The following is a 19,669-nucleotide window of genomic DNA, read 5'->3' on the forward strand; positions in this document are numbered from 1 at the left end:
TTCAGTTACCGTTTTCATCAGTACTTCTTAAAGAATAACGGAGAAACTGATAATGAGAATCATTTAAGGACACATTTTGTAGTAGATCTCTTTCTTGACAAATTAAGTTTCCCATGACTAAACGTGGAGCTTTGAAATCGGAAGGCGACCTTGCATGATAACTTTATTCACGTAACGTACCTATACGTGAATAATATAGTGCATCTAGTAGAATTGAAAAAAAAAAAATAATCGAAAAGATTCATATTTACTCGTCAGAACTGTATCGTAGCTACACGAAAACAAGTCAAAGGTATTTATTAAAAAATAAAAGTCCACTCCGTGAAACGCAGTGATGTTCAGAAACAGAACAAAATATTTTTACACCAGTTAATAAGGACCTCCGATTGCGAATAGTAGCTATGAATTTAGTTGTCAAGTTATACTAGGATTAGATTGTGAACATGTGTCATTCTAATTGCTTACCGAGCTCGAAGGAGTAGAAAGCTTAGACGCACCAGCGTAAGAACAGATGAACATGCTTTGTTGTTCTACGCCGCGCCGTTGGCAATTCGCTCAATACTCCTGTAAGTCACAGATGTCGGAACTATTGTGATTAAACTTTGATCATGCCACTGGTGGTGATAAGTAGATACCCAAGTAAATTCGAATATGCTGTTAACAAGGTGTAATCACTCATTGCTCCGTACGCTGATTAATCTTTTCGATTTCCGACAGAACAACCGTATTTGACGGCATTGACGCCAGCCTTTGGAAGCGGCAGAAACATAAGCTAAGCGATTACATCGCTTAGTGCGTAGCCAACATGCCAATCGTAGCGAACGATACGCAACTGTCACTGTCGCACTAATATGGAAGAATGATAGAGAAACACAAATTTCGTTGTCGTAGTGCAAGCGATTGTCGCCTTGGCTAGGCACTCCTGTCCCTTCTCTCCTGCCCTGCTCACAGCAGCAAAGTGTAATGAGCGTTACAGTTCAAGTTTCATTGGCTTGCCTGAGGCTTCGGTTCAAACGAGAATATGTTCCTAACAGACACGCTGCCGGGGTGGGCCGAACGGGCCAGAGACAAAAACTGGGAACAATGGGTGGGTCGGCCGGCCTATTTTCACACCCCGGCAGGTAAGTATCTGTCAGTGACGTCACTTTGTCGTCTCGCTGTTGAGAGGCAATCGAAATCGAGGGATAAACAAGTGATATTACATACCTATAGTATTCATCAATAGGCCGATCGGGGTTGTGTCCCACTTCTGAATTTACATTATTCTTCATTGGATAAAAATTACCCATATAGACTGATACAGTATTACTTATTTATTTTTATTACTTTTGATACTTATATGACTTATGCAGGTAGTGCTTCGGCGTACCAAATGAGGGAAGAAGATATTATGGACGCCTTACGACGAAGGACTAAGTGCAAAAAGACCAAAACGAACTTGGCGCCGTCGATTGGAGAGACACGGCTTTGGACAGAGATGATGGCAGTCTTTGGTGTTGGAGGCCAAGAACCACTTGAGGTCGCTGCGCCACAGCAAAGTATAAGATGAGTCTGCAACAGAATCTTTACACTAAGGGAAGTAAGGGAAGTGAACTGCAGAAAATTTTACAACATAAAAAAACTTCTATACACACTTCTATTTTAGTATATAATCTAGTTTTGTAGTGAGACTTCCAACTATAAGTCACACTTCGAACATTATTTATTTAGTAATTTGACTGTGATTGGTTATTCCTCATCTCCGCTCCTCTCTTCAGTGGAAAGGCAGCCGAAGCCGTAATCTCTGTCAACCTTTGTCTCCCTACCCACTTATTTGCTTTGTCATTAACCTATATTTAGCTCCAATATACTGATAACTGATAATACATAAGCCATATTGCCAAGACATAAGGTCCAGAAACGGTCAAGAGTTGTTGTTAGTACTAACACGGCCGGTGAACTCGTTAAACAAGTGTTATCGGATCGCATTTCGGCGATAACCCGTATCTGCTTACACTGAGTACATCTAATTAATATGCTTCATACATCACACTCAAAAAGGGTTTGGTTTGAAAATTGACAATTGATAAAGATTACATCGCGACAGTATTTCGTACGCGAGATAGACTACCTGTGTTTTTCAAAATGTATAAGTAATTAGAAAGGGGCGGGCGTGTAGTGCTAAGCCAATGCTGAGCAGTATTTAATACCTGTAGGAACATTAAATGGGCCGAATAATTGTCTTGTTAAAACCTAAAAATACATAACTGATTTGAGTGATTTATCGCCAAATAGGTATACAAAAACAATATTTTTGTTGTATAATAATAATAATATATATCAATAATAATGAAGTAAACGTTAGCAAGTTACAACGGCATTCAAGAATTTTAAGTTGCCGTATCAATGTTAGTAATAAACGTTGTATCAATGTTAATAAAAAGTTGGCAATAAATGATTCTTATTCTTAGTGTATTATTAATGTTTACATTAACAATTATAAAGGGTCAGAAGAACACGAATTTATTCACTTTTCCCTTTAACAGCAGTCAAAATGCTCAGTACACTTAACTTGACAGAAACAAACCCTTAAAAATGAAAAGGGTCATGGTCAGTCGGCCACCGTGGGCCCCATTAAATTAGAATAATCCTTCTTTTGTCATAACATTGAATACCACGAAGAAATTACCCCGTTATTAAAAACACCCCTGTGGATTATACGAGTATGCTAATGTTATTCACCGAATACAACCGCCGGACATAATCCTACAATAACACTTTTACCCCTCACTGCTCGCCCTTTATGTCACATCAGAAGTCGAGAAATAAACAACTTTTTTGTTCTCGTCGACTACGTTTGAATTAAGACTGTAGACCAAACTATAATCGCATACATTTATCTATGGAGCTCTCGATTAAACTAATATGACTCATAATTAAACGCTGAAGTTAACTATGTACTATGAATGTTTTGCTACGACATCAACGAACGACTAATCGTTACCCATGCAGGCCGTGCACATCATTTCGGTGGGACTTGGATTTTTAATAGATACCAAGTTAATTATTTCGGTTGACTCGTAGAAATAAGCAAAATGCGGGGCTCGGACACGGTACTCGATTGAAAAGCCTTTTTACTTTGTTACAATAATCATTTTATAAACTGGTACGCTGGTACGAGTATTTTTTAGAAGGCATTTTAAGTCTCTGGCCAGCTACAGTTGAGTTTGATTTTAAGTGAAACTGTAGAAAAACTGGTGGCAGTACCTTACCACACCGAGTCCGGAATGCAGGGCTGCACTCTCTTTTATTTCCATCGACGTTCTGTCTCGGGCTGCGCCGACAAATTTCGTTATTGCCGGTATTCTTCGCGATTTGTTCATTTTCTCGCTCTTTATACCCTGATTCGTAGATTGCAATAATGATAATGACCTGTCAGCTTTTCACTGCCATTGATTTAAGTCAGAAAGTTCTTGCGTCAGTCAGTCAGACTATCAGTGACGTAAAGGTTATGACTGATGAGACTTGAACAATTCCCATTTCAATACACTTAGGTAGGGCCATATAGTTTTATATAACATACTTCCGTTTGACTTCATCACCTAAAAGGAAAAAAGTGGCCATCATTTGCCGCTTAGATGGTGAAGCAAAATAAAGGCAAAATGTAACAAAGATCAAAAGTAAGGGATTCAGCATGATTACCTACACCTTTAATACTCGTATACTCAGTGGCGTAGCATGGGGGGGGCGGAGGGTGCGGTCCGCACCGGGCGGCACTTTGCCGGGGGCGGCGCTGCGGAGGTGTCAGTTAAAAAAAAAAAAAAAAATTTTAAATTTTTTTTTTTTTTAATATAAAAAAAAAAGTTAATTTCTTCCAGTGTTTTTTTCGTCATTTTTTTTGTTACCAAATCCGGGTACCTATGCAGGTTCTATGCATGGGTGATGCAAGCACAAGGTTTCTCAATAACTATTATTTAGGAAACTTATTTCGTTTCAATGTTATTTTAAATAAATGTCTCCTTACGCATTCTTTGTACTTCACCGTAATACGGCAATGATAGACCGTCGAAGCAAGATATAAAAACAAGCTTGCGAATTAGCGAATTGCTGCATTAGAATGATACTCGTGCGTAAAATAGCGTTCGTGAAGTAGGCGATTTCTCCATTATTCAGATTATTCTATTAAGTTTTCTCTGTAATGTTTCTAAGTGATATTCTACCTTCTATTCTATGTCAAAAAATGTTAATTTCACTTTTCAATTCAATAAATTATTCAATAAAACTAATAAAAGTACTCTTTTTACACCATGCCCAAATTTTTTATAATGGATGACAAAAATAAGAGGGCGGCAAATTTGGGATCCGCACCGGGTGCGAGTGACCTATGCTACGCCACTGCGTATACTGGATTATTAGGAACAGGAGCCACTGGACGGCCGGCGCCCCCATAAGAACATGGGTCACCTCGTTAAGACAATTCTATGCAAAGTGACTTCTCTCGAGTATATAATATCCGTGTGCATGCGAACTTTAAATGATTTCCCAACATCTCATACAAGTAAGTGATTTTGATTGCAATACGGGTTTAACATGAATTCAACTTGTTTCACCAGAAATTTTAGTCACTTAAGCTGCAAGTTGCGTGGGCAGGACTTAACTGCTCAGTTTGTGGTTTCGTTTAACTCGAGGCAATTCTAGACGTGGGATTAAATTTTAAGTTACAAGTCATTGGAAAGCATTTGGAAATCTTTCGTGATGTTTCTTAAATGTTTAGTAGATACTTTGTGAAATAGTGTTGGCGTAATTGAGAATCGGTTCCGATTTTCGCTTAGTTCCGAAATTATGGGTAATTTAAGAAATTACCTTGTTGGATCAACTTTGTAGTTATTTTTTCGCGTCAGCCCAGGCGACAATAGTAGCAGTCTGTTAAAAGAAATTTTATACTGATACGTTCTACTAATGTGCTAAGATAACCCATTATGTAAAGGTCTTATAACGGCCATAAAAATCTATGTTTGGTTATTTCACATACTATAACCATTAAATTAAAAATGTTAAAACTCCTCTACGCTTCATGCCAAAAATGCCTTACATTTTTTTTTATACTACGTCGGTGGCAAACAAGCATACGGCCTGCCTGATGGTAAGCAATCTCCGTAGCCTATGTACGCCTGCAACTCCAGAGGAGTTACATGCGCGTTGCCGACCCTAACCCCCCCCCCCCAGTTGAGCTCTGGCAAGTGTTATTTGGCTGCGGTTTTCTGTAAGGTGGAGGTACTTCCCCAGTTGGGCTCTGCTCTAGATCTGTAATGACATAATTTTGGAAAAGAGTTGATAATCTTCAAACTGCTGGATCGATTTCTATCAAACCTAGATAGGAACCAACGCAAGGAAACTAGCTTTCATGTATAAAAAATTGGATCGAAATCGGTCCATTCATTGGAGAACTACGATGCCACAGGCAGATATTGTTATGTATAGATATTAAACATATTTATACCCCTCTTTTGGCGACGGGGGTTAATAAAACCAGAGTTTTAAGGGTGAAGGTCATCATAATTCGTTACCACGGCAACAAGTGACAAATTAAAACCCCCAACAAAAGTACTGTCAATAAAAAATACCTATCAAATATACCAATAAATACCAATTAATCATTGATGTAAGTAAAAGGGGTAGATATGTGACGTTAATAGTTGACAAAACTAAAATCTGGTCCAGCACCCACTCATTTGCAAATACTGCACACCATTATAATGTACATGTGCACAACGAGCAACAGGGATAACCAAATATAGTTAACAGTGCTGCGCAAGCGAGACCCCTATATTTTGCGTATTCCTCGAGGTGCAACAGAGAAAAACTAATAACATTATACAAATGTGTAGGCGAGACGTACATACTTCTTACATTGTCGTCTTAAAGTGATATTAAGTCATTTAGATTTTTAAAAAATACAATGATTTGATATTACCTAATCTTAGACCGTCTCTCACTTCAAGCAAATATCTGAGCGAGGAGTTACACTGAGATTAATATCAAATGATTGACTATCATATTTTTAAAGCATGAAATTGACCCTCGTTTTTTACTTCTGAAACCCTGGTCGACTATTCACTATGTTCAACTAACGTGTCGCCTCGAGAAAACCAGTATAACGATATGATCTCGAGGTTCCACTTCTGATGGTTTTTCGGAAAAGACAAGTACGCTTGACAAGAGATAATGTAATCACTGGTAATTCGTAGTTACTCCTGGTATTTATATATTCCAATCGTTCACCGAGCGCACGACTCAAGATAACCAATATAAAAGTGTGAACCTTGTTTATTCATAGTTACGATACGTATACGGATTCACTTATATTGGACAAGTTGTAAGTCATGGGAATAAGCGCCTTCAACGGCGGTCTTTATTAGGTAGCGTCAGGAAACAAATATTTATAAAATATATACGAAATTAAAATAAATAGGCACTTTATTTATTTTATGGAAAACAATTTTTTTTTCGCTAACACAAATAAAATATGTAAAACTGTATGTATTTTATATGTAAAACCGATAGTTTATCTATACAATTAAAAAAAATATGCGGAGAGGGCGGTATAAAAAGGAAAATTATAATGTATGGAGAAAAAAAAATTGTATCAAAAACGAAACCGAGCATCATTTTTAATTTTCACAATTCAATCGCTAGGCATTTCCACAGCTGCAGCTCGTTTTAAAAAAGAAATAAGTGAAAGTTTTTTCTCTAAACATTATAGTTTTCATTTTTTTAACGTTAATACTGATTTGGAAGTTATATTTTTTTTAATCATTCCCTACCGAAGGCGAAATTAGCAATGTCCCACTTTTCTCGATTTGAGACGGCAGCGTGCCCTTACATTAGAATGTTCAATTTAAAGTATTCGTTCTGATTTTCATCGTTTTCATTTTCATCACCTTAGTTGCTCTACAAAGAGGACAAATTAAAACAAATACTCAAACGGTAAATACGTAGTTAGGGAGTTTCGTTCTGTTTATAATCAGCAGTTCCACTACACTAATTGCCAGTTTTTGGATGAAAATGCTTAATTTGTAAACAAAAACCACAAAAATCACTATATGTGTACCTATAAGACTTTAAGTGTTCCCTCAATTCTTCATGGATTCCATCATTAGAACTTTGAACCCGGGACGGGACCATCGGCTTTATAGGCAGGGTCACTGCCCACTAGGCCAGACCAGTCGTCATATATTTTACTTGACAAATAGAGATGATTATTATTTATTTCTTTTGTTTATGATAAAAGGTTAAATTTGATTGATCTAATATCTGTTCTAAATATTTTTACACAGTTTTCAACATACATAAATACATCTTAAAACTACACTATAACTCGCATATTAAAATTGTAAATCGAGCTCTCGTTAGAAAATGTTGTCCATAGTTTTCCTATTGTTGTACAAGTACTATTTAGTAATTTTTGATGGACTATTCCCGATATTTGGATTTCAAGTTAATGCAAGATATTGTTTTAACAATACTATCAGAAAAACTGAATTTTTGGTTAACAACCGGTTGTTCGTATATTAAAATAAAAACCGGTTACATTCTATAGTTTCAAGGAATAGGAGCACATGATTTAAAAAGTTGCATTATTTATAAAAAAAATTGCTGACTCTACAATGCATGAAGTGGGCAGGCCTACTTGACACTCGGATAAACGTGTTACTCACATGGGTAATGCATTATTTAGCTGTCGCGCTCACTCAATAACAAGGAAATTTTTAATTTTATTTAGAAAAAATTATGTTTTCCAATGTTATAACAGTACTTACGAATGAAAAGTGATACCGTGAGCTTTGTTTTTGTGCTTGGAGCTATTGAAGCACTGGAAAAAGGCGCAACACGGCATTCTTTGGCAATATTTTATCGAATTTGATGACAATGTTGACACTTCAGCGTCACCCGTACGACTAATTCAATATAGGTCCCGGAACCTATATTTTGTGGCTCACGATCGAGCGCCTGGTACCTCATCTACCCCTATTACGTACATCAATGCAATTAATGAAGTATTTTATGAAGTAAAGCAGTAGAGAGAAAAACATTTTGGGACAAATAAAGAAATTATACATACCAGTAAATAAAGTCCTACAGTTACACTTCGTAATTTCCTAGGGTCAATAGAAAGTTCAAAAGACGTAAACAAACCAATTTACCGCATTACCAGATAATCAAGAGACAAGAGCCATTAGATGCCTAGATATTGATGTACCTACTCGACTGTTACCTATATCTATAACAATCATTTTAATATAAGGTCACGTGGGGTACGAGAAACAGTATGAGGATTCCCTACAAGTGTTTATCTTACCCCAATGTTTCTCTTAATCCACCTAACCCGGACCCGGGACCCGGGTATAAGAACAATAATCAATATTCTTTACAGTACATATGGTGCTACTTTCCCACACGCGTGCGGGAAGCGGGAATGAGCACTTTCCGTGCATATGTCGAAACATTAAAGGGCCATATATACTGTAAAACGTTGTACAATACACGTGCGAATAGATAATTCGCAACTCGTGTCGATTTAAAACACTCCCTTCGGTCGTGTTTTAATTTATCGCCACTCGTTTCGAATTTCCTATTTTTCGCACTTGTATCGTAATGTACTATTACAGTACATATGGTACTAATTTCCCGAACGCGTGCGGGAATGAGCACTTTCCGTGCATATGTTGAAACTTTAAAGAACCATATGTATTGAAAAACGTTGTACGATACACGTGCGAATAGGTAATTCCTTCCTTCCTATTTTCTGGACTTGTATCGTAAATAACTATTATTGTACACCACATATTGAAAAGGAGAAAACAGAGAAAACACATATTACAATTAGGTAACAACAGGCGGTCTTATCGCTAAAAAGCGATCTCTTACAGACAACCAGGGTAAGTCCTTAAACTACGTCCAAAAGAGAGGTATGGGCAATTGGGCACAGTGAATGTCAGCTTCTCGTGGTAGGGCACAGCACAGCGGATGTCATTCCAGATCTAGAACAGAGCCCAACTGGGTAAGTACCCCATCTTACAGAAAACCGCAGCCAAATAACACTAGACTCAGTGTTGTGTTTCTGCCGGTGAGTAAGGTTGCCAGAGCTCAACGATCTCTTTTGTTTAAAACATCGGGAAAAAAGTTGTCAAATAGTACTTATTACTCTTATTAATAACTAAACCTTGTTTTAACATTCAACATACAACAATTATTTGTCAACTTTTAGTACATTGTTACAAAACCAGGATGATTGGATAATCGACCTGTCATTCAGAACATACATTGTTGATGATTTTTATTGTATGGTAGAAGGGTCCCGTTATAACCTATAATGAAGTCTGTTGTTTAATAAAAAAACACACGTGGCACTCTCATTAATAGGTAATTATAATTAATCATCGACTAACACAATAACCTATACCCTACCTATAAGTACGTTAATCGTACTACGAGTACAATGGCAGCTCACTCACGATTGCTCGGTATCCCACACACTGCGTGGGTATTATGACACAATTACAACCTTCTTTCGAAATGTGAAATTTTCCATCCTCCTCTTACACAAAATATGGTACACAGGAATGAAAGAGATGCAATGATACGATATCTATGCTTTGATACCTTCGAAACAGTGTACTTAATATCGATGTAGGCGTAATGATAAAAATACCTGTAGTAGTAAAATCAAGGTAAATGATCAGTTGTATAACATGCCGCCAACACAAAATCACTTCTTAATAGACGACACATGTCAGTTCGAGCATAAACAAAGTAGTTTATGATTGGTGTTGAGTTTTAGCGTAACTAACTTACTTAGCGCAGTCTACTGGCGCTAATCGCTATATCCTCTTGAGACCCAGAAGTGTTTGTTTTGTTTTTGAATTTGGAACTCTTAGTTACTCTATAGAAATTCAAAATAAATTTTGACATGTGCAAAATTTTTGTACGCCGGGTCTCAGAAGGATAGAAAACGTACAGACACATTTTATTGTAGGATAATATAGAAAAGTAGCATAACTTGGATTCAAAGTAAAAAGTTCTTGACCCCACACACAGTGACAGCCAAAAGGCGCAACTAACAAGGAATCTTTCATAACATGAATTCCACAACAATTCTACCTCTGATGCCCAGTATGCAGGTAACAACGCCGAAAATACCACGACCCATACCCATATAATGTAGGTACTAAGCAAGGTTATAAATAGGTACGAGTATCGAGTTCCTTTGTACGCTTATCTAAGGTCCAAAAGGTCCAGCGGACAAACATATTATTATCAGACACAATAGCAATTCACGTCTCGTGCCACTCAGTGCCGGTGATCTCACGGCTGTTAGGCTAGGGTTACATATATCCAGTCTAGTTAATCTATAATAATAACTAACCAACCTAAATCATTTGCCCGCAAATGGCATATCTATATTGTTAATGAATATCGGTAATAATCGTTAGGATCTATTCTGGATCTGGATATTTCATATCTTACGAATTCTTGAATTACACATAAATCTTAATAAATCAAATAATTGACGCTCTGTTCTTAAATATTGCACTGTTGGTTGTTATGACTTGTTATTGAACTAGCAAGTTTCACCAAAAATGTGAACCATTATTCTTTCTTGGACATAGAAAACAATCACACTATTCATTTTACGCTACGCTCAATAAAACTTTGATTCTTCTTGAGATTGGATACACTAGACATTTTAATGTAGACCTAATTACGATTTTTGCTTTGAATGCGAACTACATGCGTTATTTTTACGTCTCTCTCTGTGTGTGTGTGTGTGTACAACTTTTTAAAGTTGCAACTGTGTACATGGTTACAATGAACTACTAAAGTGTAAGTATTCATATGCGGCGCTAAATGAATTCGTAATTATAGTAATTATTAATTAGAATATTAGCTGAACACCTATAAGACTGATTTCTCATGCTAGTTTACACTCATATCAATTTAAGCGGGTCTGTTTGAATGGAGACTAAAGTGATCCGTTTTCATTGCTGGTGTATACTGTAAGCAATAGGTCATTACGTTACAAGTGCAAAAAGTAGGAAACTCCCTTCGGTCGTTTTAATTTTTCGCCACTCGTTGCGTGGGAATCACCTATTTGCACGTATATCGTACAACGGTTTACTGTACATAATGTACATATGACATATGCCCCTTTAAATTTTCGACATAAGACTTCATCATGATTAATGCAAAATAATTTATCCACGTTTGCAAACTCATATGTTTAGTGGAAATAATGTATGTTTGTGAACAACGTCGAGCTTGTAGTCTAGGCCTAAATACCTTAGGTATTTTATTTGTTTAGAAAGGCAGGCGGCTGCGTGCTTATGAGTGTGACTAAATTACGCAGGCATACTAGAGATATAAATAGTACATAACTACATGTATGTATCATATAGAACTCGTACTAGTGGGTACCAAAGATACTTCTACGCGCAGGACTACATAGTCATAGATAATACATTTTGAACGCACAATCTGTGACAGAAAAGTACTGCAGGCACATTCAAATACTTGTACGAGTACGAGTATAAGTACAGTACAGGCATTAAAATTATATAAACTTATGGAAAGCGAGATAGTTGAAGACTATACTTCATCACTCTTCTACCCCCGTGTGAAATGAAACCTGATAATTATTAATTGATGTTTAAAATGACTGCTGAAATGAATCGACGACGGGATCGATTCTCAATTACGTTGCAGTTTCAAAATCCAGCCTAAACACAAATAGGTGTTATACCAAACGATAAATTCCCAATCTCGTGTACAGTTTACGAATAATTAGAATCGTTAGCAGTGGCGTATAATCGGTTTTTCCGCCACGTCCATGATCCGCAAATTACGTGAATGTATGGTTTCATAATGTTCCATTCATTCAACTTTGCACCATTCGTTCGAGGGCAATTTCCACGATCGGCGCTAAGTTGCTAACTTTAGGCGGCGTTTAATTACTGTAACTTTCTACTGGTAATGTGATAATTACTTAGACAAGTGGTGTTAAACAATTAGAATGCCGAATGCTCAGATTTCGTTCATAACGAAACTATCGTATCGGCAACATTCGCAAATGCGTTCATAATATCCGTATTCTGAGCTGAACGCTGGACGCTATACACAACAAAGCTACCCTGGATCTACTAAATGAAGTGCACATATATTTTTTGTGTATATTAAAAAGAAAGATTAGTTCCTAAGTGCATACAACAATTTGGCGTTGCTTAAGATCCTTATGGTCCTAATCTTAAGATTCTTAAGCTATGATATGAAGTGTTAGGCGTATGGTCAAGCTTCAAAGGGTTTTCCTAGTAAAAAAATAACAAATCCAAATATCTATTTAAACGGACAACCCTATTTAAAAGATCATAAAAATCCGATTACAAGCCATACCATTCAGGTACTCATATTCATTGTTATAAATGTAATTTGATCTTTGTATTGTTGGAAACGGGCAGGAATGTTCGGGCCATAAATAAATGCAAACAAAAGTATTCTGTCTGGAAAAGGTCCGGTAGCGTTAGATTGGCACATATTTTAATCTTTTTATAGGGGTAAGTATGAACAGAGATAAGAGAGAATTCACTATGACATTCGAAACTTCACTACTAAAAAGTATGGAAATAAACTTATGTATATAGAAATAAAAAAACCGATTTTTATACTCAACTAACTCATTGACAATTAGGAAATAGAATAATTAGTAACAAAATAGATAATAGAATGGATGATGATGATTAAAAAAACATTTAAAAATTAATTTATAACTAAAGTTCTGGTTACGATAATTGCGATATTTGACTTTGTTGCAGATTTCTGTTTTACCTTTTTTACAATATAGGATTTTTTTATACTTGGAGTGCATTTTTTATCTTTTGGGGTTACCTAACGTATGGGTAACATAGGTATGTTTTTGGTTACCAATATAAAAAGTATAATTAAAAAAACGTGATATAAAGCGACGTTGTTTTCATCTGTTTTTCTTGGGGTGTATATGCCACAATAATATTTTTTAACGTATTTTTCTAATGTCCAGGGTAAAAGTACCATTGCATTGAATCGTCCGGAGTGTTGAACTTTTTTATGACACTATAGTACAATAAGTGATGGACCGTTGGTAATTTTGTTTTTTTTTTTGCATAATCTCGTAATTTTTTTCGGACATATAAGTAATATAGTGTAAAATGGAGAGAAACAGATGAATTTAAAGTCTTCTTCTACATAGGTACCATTAAAATATTTAGTGTTAATATACCTACCTACTTATTAAGAGGGAAGAATAGCTTTTCAAATCTAACGAAATAACGCTAATTGTTTCTATAAAATTCTATTTCGGGAGAAAACGGTTTCCGTTAACTAAATCTTAACAAATCACTTTTATTTTGATGTCGATCGCTTCAGCATAATATACCAAAACAATTTTTTTTAGTATTGCAAATTATAAAAAAAGGAAAGCCTATAAACCTAGTTCTTCATTGTGTCAATAACATACTAAAAAATCATGGAGAATGGAAAATATTTAGAAGTGGAATAACGTTTTCTCTTTTTCTTCAAGATTCGGTCCCCGTCGTCTTTACTAATCTTAATAAAAATAATAAAGCAAATTGTGTTTTGTTTAATAAATCAAACTCATTACTCAAAATACTAAATTGAAAGATCTCACTTAACAATAAGGGGGAGTCAAAAAAATCCTCAAAAACCACTTACGTAATTAATGGACGCCCCCTTTGAAGAATAAATTTTGATTACTAGACAATTTAGGTTAGGTATATAGGAATTGCTTATTCTTTCTGACTGTATGATGAGGTATGCATATTCATTTCCTGCTGTCTGGAAATTGCTGGATAAGTGGATAGGTAGGGGTGCTGTATTACTGTGTTGGAAACTAGAGATATGTGTAAATGTGACCCATCGTTCAAAGAAATTGTTAATGCTATGTCTACTTTTAAAAAACTACTCTTATATAACTGCATAAAGATCTTTTTTTAATAATGTTAATGAATTGTTGAGATCTTGAAGTTTTTAACATCGACGTTGCTCACAGGACTTTGTCAAAGTAATGTTTTGAACAACGTTCTCAGTCTCGTTTCAAATGACATGGTTCTAAGTTTGCTGAACAGTATCTTGGGTTATCATATTAAGGTCCTGTGACGGCTGTGACTGTGACCTTATAGGTAGGTACTATCTTTATTCCCCTACCTACAGTCAGCTTCAGATAAATTACCCTACCTATAATGTATAAAGTTCTAGGTAGCGGTGCGCACTTCTTTGGCAGGCTATTTCTATAATGTAGGTAAGTTAGGAACACCATACGTAAGTATCGTTGATTTAAATCTCAGGTAGGTAGATAGATAGTATAATCTGTCAACAGTGCATGCCCGATAAGATAGGCTTAGGTACGAATCCAAACCACGTGTGAGCCTTGTTTTGGTGCACGAAACCCACTGCAGCGAGTTCAAGGCGACTGGGCGCAGCGCACGCCGGCCGCCAGCTTTCTCCCACCGTGGGCGACCCTTCGGCTAACTGTTTACATTGCCAGCTATCGCACAGCCGATACAAACGGGAACTAAGCATAACGATTACCTTTGTTTACATAGATTATACCTGCTCAAGGTTCCTGCAACGAATGCGGCGTTAATAATTCAAGTAACGACTGTTGCGATCGCGGCAGCGGCACATCGGTTGCTAACTGTCCACGTTGTTGACATTGAAAGTTACGCAAGCATCAAGTGCATGGAAGTCGCCTGGACTAATTCAATACCGGTCCCGTCTGCCAACAAAAAGCCGGCCGAATGCCGCATTTAAGACGTTCCCCCTTACCTCTGTCGCTCGAACGTATCCTGCGAGGGCTACACAAGACAGCCATAGGTATATCCTCAAATGCATCACAACAAATGTGACCCGGGGAGGTCGCTCGGCAGTATCAGAACACCACACAACAATCACACGACACAGAACAATTAGCTGTTATGTTAATACACCAGCACCATACACTCGGGCACTAAGGGACGCGGAGCGACATACGTTCGCCGTCGGCGCTTGTAGTAAACTGAGCGCCGCTTGGAGCTCGCTTCATGTCGGTTGATGCGTGCGCGGCCATTTTGCTCGCGACTAAATTCACGCGGAGGGGTCGCGGTCGTCGCCCGATGGTCGATCGAGTTCTATTTCGCGTCACGCACTCGGATTTATTACGTTCGGCCCGTTCTCAAAAACAACCGAAACTAATTGTAGTTCGGTTCATCGGTGCCAAGCAAACTGCAAGTTCTCCGAGAAATTCTCGCTGCGGCTAGGACGCCGGAAGTATAAATCTGGCTTTAATAAGGCGCCAGACGCCGGTGGAAACTTTAACAGCTGACTGTCTCGTGAAAGTGAATGCACGCCCTTTGACGCGATTGCACAAAGGCAACTTGGATATTCTTCTGATGCCGCTCCGACTCTGATCTAATTTGATGCAAATTTTGAAAAATGTCGAGTAAATGTTGCCACTGTTTACTCTAGGTTCTTTACATTTGATAAGAAGTCCTTGCACCAGGGTAGCTCGACAAGTTAAGACATTTATATGTATTAAGAAAACTATCTGTCTCATTTACTTGATTGTTTGCATAAGTAGATACGCTGGTTCCAGACAACAATAGCTTGAGTTTGGAACTAGGGACCCAAACCATACGCTATCTAGATACATTACTTTAAACCGGCTTTGAGTCGACTAATAGATCATTCGTACTTACCTATCACGTTAACTCAAGATTCGTAACAGAACTACTTATCAGAAACAATCATTTAAGCTTGTTCGGAGGTTAAAGTTGAGCTCTCAGTGCAGCAGCAGTAGGTACCTAGTAGTATTATAATATAACATTACAATCCTAAGTACGAAAAACAATTAAACCAACCGGTTTTCTGTGCTAGGTCCTATATTATCAGACTTCGTCGCTTGGTCTTTAATTGCTAATACGAGAGACAACAGAAAACTTATCGGTAATGCAACTAAATTTGAGGTGCCACAGCTAAGTTGCACAGTAAGTTGTTTTAGTTGCCTAATCAGGCACCTCCTCGTCCTGGCTTCACTTAAGTTTAGGTACTAATATAGTTATTTAAGTATTTTCTTGTTACTAACAAACTATGGACACTTATTTTTTTCCGTGTGCGTGGAGGATTTAACAACCGGAGTCGCCTTTAAGAACTTTCCCCTCTGTAGAAAACCACGCCCAATGGTCATTTTGTATGGACTGAAGCTTGAACCTCCAATGACATAACACCCTTGTAACTCAGCCCTAATTTAATAAATTTCTCAACTATCAGCGCCATCTATCGCGCAACTCAAGCTTTCTCCTCAGTACCTTAAAGGTCTTCGCACACTATACCAATTTCACACCAACTCAACTCACTTTTGGTTCACCTTAGTGGACGACGAGTGGACGACGCGTAGACCACCCGACAGTTACCTAAATTTTAAACATTGTACTATAGGACATACAAGATAAGGCTTTAATTTCTATATTAAATTTTGAGTCGAGTGGCTGTTGAGTTGTAACAATGTGCTAAGACCTTAAGCCTGCCGGCTTAGGCCCTTAGGTGTGTTTCAAGCTTCGGCAGGAACATAAATATAAGTTTCAAGTCCCTCACCATAAAAACGTTCGATCACGATACACACTTCCAACTCCTTTTTTTATACCACCTTAGGTGATGAATTTTCAAAAACGCTGAATTTACTTTTCTGCTATTATAATAAATTACCTTTTTATGAAGTTTCAAGTTCCTAGCTTAAAATAAAACTTCTACCACATACAAACTGCCATCCCCTTTTTAACCCTCTTAGGGGTCGAATTTTTCAGAATTGATTCTTATGTTTCGTATACATTATAAACGTAACCTGATGTGCATAATTCAACTTTCTAGCTTTTGTAGTTTCGGCTAACTATCTCATAATCACGATTATACTCATACTTATAGCGAAACTTTATGAGGGTCTGGGGGATGGTTGGGCCCCTCCAATTGGTCTGGCTGCTTAGTGCTTACAAAATGTTTTGTAATTGTTCCCTGAGTATCATATATAAAAATCAAAAGTGAGAATATAAGTAAAGTTACAATATTTTTTGGCAGCTTTAAATCGTCTGGTAAAAGTTACCGCCGGCGGAAATGGTCTGGCAATGTTGATTACCAATTTTTAACAATATTTTCTAATACATCAACGAGACTCAACGAGCTAGACGTCGACGGTCTAGAGCTCAACGAGGGGGGGGGGGGGGGTTAATGTCGGCAACGCGCATGTAACTCCTCTGGAGTTGCAGACGTACATAGGCTGCGGAGACTGCTTACCATCAGACGGGCCGTATGCTTGTTTGCCACCGACGTAGTATACGAAAAAACATACATAAGAATCAGCCATGAGACTTTAAGAAAAGTTTATATTATATTTACCTAAGTTAACACCTTGTACCGGACAAATGGCCGTCGGGCAAATATAGCAACTATGCAGACATTAAAAGTACATACTAACCCTACATTATCCCATACATTTTATTCATGAGAAGATAAGTAAGGTCTGGCGGCTCTGAGATCTTGCTCTATATTGAATATATGTGTAATGCGCAATGTTAGAAAATAAATAATGAAGATTTAAATAATGTTTTTTGTGTAATGCACGTACATCGATCACAAGTTAGATAACAGATTATCCATCTGTCGGGACCACACAGGAACGATTTCCTTTTGAACTTGTTTAAATAAACAATGCTAACAATAGGGATTAATCTCCTCAAGTCAAATAATGGAGGCGTGTTACATTATTTACGTCTCGATTATCTTAGTGCTCGTCGTCCGTTAATTTCATAAATTGAAAAATATGTGAGTCTATGTATAAAGATAGAACGCTTAGCACTAGGAATTTTGTACATCGACCCACCTGTTTCTATCTCTATCACACGTGCATAATTATATTGCTATCCCGTCCATCATGCCAGCGGGCAACGACACTGTGCGAGCGGGACAGCAATATGCGTATGCAATATAGAGATATAGGCAGGCCAATGTACAAAATTCCTCGTGCAAGCTTTCTTTCTATCTTAGACAAAGATTCATCAATTATATTACCTATACATTACTTATCTGACATACGAATGTGTGCTTCGAATTTGGCAGCGAATTTAGATTGTGCTGTACAGCTTCATACACAACACAGCGCCATATTATTCAGCTGTCAAAGTCACGGCATGTTTTTTTGTTCTTCAGAATTTACACATCTGATATGGATCTTGATAGGTCTTTGGTATAGAAAATATTGGTATAGAACTAGAAAAGGTGAAGAAATAGTGAGACGCTTGCTTCGATGTAAATAAGGCAATATGAGGAATGATGACCGGTGTAAATAAGTAGAAAGAATAGAAAAAAAGAGGTCCTTGTGTAATTAAACAGATTCAATAATATGTCCTCCTTGCGTCGTATTCATCAATAGTGAGTTTCGTGACCTCCCTATTGTATCACTTTCTATCTTATGATCTTTCTCCATTTGTTTGTCTCTGGCGGCGTGGAGAGCCATGTGAATTGTAGAGTCAAGAGCGGTGCGGATCTGATCAGACCAACGTATTGGACTACGTCCGCATCCAGGCCTTTTCCCATTTACTTTGCCGGTCACAATGAGCTTTTCGAGGTTGCCGCCGTCTTTTCTTGCAATATGACAGAACTATTCAAGGACTGCATAGACAATAATATGTAGGCAGGTATTATTAACGTATAGAGATCCGTTACCGTAACTAAAGAATGACTCACGCTACACAGGGCCAGGGTGCCTATACCGACACATCCGAGCATGCACATTATGACGACCGATCTGGCCTAGTGGGTAGTGACCCTGCCTATGAAGCCGATGGTCCCGGGTTCAAATCCTGGTAAGGGCATTTATTCGTGTGATGAGCATGGATATTTGTTCCTGAGTCATGGGTGTTTTCTATGTATTTAAGTATTTATCAATATTTATATATTATATATATCGTTGTCTACGTACCCTCAACACAAGCCTTATTGAGCTTACTGTGGGACTTAGTCAATTTGTGTAATAATGTCCTATAATATTTATTATTATTATTATTTTATTATATTACATTGCGAAGGGTGGTATTCTGGTTTTTCATCTTTCCAATATCTTGGGTCCAATGTGTATTTGCGTCTCACATTTTGCTTAATGAGAGAGTGAGACGCAGTGCACATTGGACAAAGATCTTAGACTAGTGGAATATCACACGAAATGAAGAATTGAGTCACCGGGTGGTCCGGAGGCTCCGGGAAGTCCGATTTTTGCTCATAGCATGACCGGCTAGTCTCCGCTCCGAGCCCGCACCGGGCCACTCCAGAGCTCCGGTGATGACGTAATGCTTTCCATAGAAAACGAAGCGCCGGAAGCTCCGGCCCGGCCCTGCCCCTGTGTAGCGTGAGTCATCCTTAAAGCAGAGACGCATTCCATATAAATTTCCATGCACTCGCATGATTATATTGCTCTCTCGCCCATGATGCCGGTTGTCAATGTCACTGCGAGCTTGACAGCAATACAATAATGCGATTGCAAAAAAAAGATGTCAACAGGCGGGTACGGAAATCAATATGGAAAGCGTTTCTTCTTAATGTTTTTACCACTAAGAATATC

At 37.7% G+C, this 19,669-nt stretch overlaps 1 protein-coding gene across 2 annotated transcripts in view; it reads right to left on the minus strand.

The window, feature by feature from the left end:
- Positions 1 to 15,091, minus strand: part of LOC133518774 (syndecan) — a 521,110-nt gene extending 506,019 nt beyond the window's left edge. The window contains exon 1 of one of the 2 annotated variants that reach the window (XM_061852461.1): positions 14,854 to 15,091. In XM_061852461.1, coding sequence (XP_061708445.1) covers positions 14,854 to 14,919 — 66 coding nt within the window. In that variant the 5' untranslated portion in view covers positions 14,920 to 15,091. The remainder of the gene's footprint in view (positions 1 to 14,853) is intronic. The other variant, XM_061852460.1, reaches the window with a different exon arrangement.
- Between the last annotated feature and the right edge of the window lie 4,578 nt (positions 15,092 to 19,669).

This window comes from Cydia pomonella, chromosome 6, assembly GCF_033807575.1.
Source record: "Cydia pomonella isolate Wapato2018A chromosome 6, ilCydPomo1, whole genome shotgun sequence".
Classification (NCBI taxonomy): domain Eukaryota; kingdom Metazoa; phylum Arthropoda; class Insecta; order Lepidoptera; family Tortricidae; genus Cydia; species Cydia pomonella.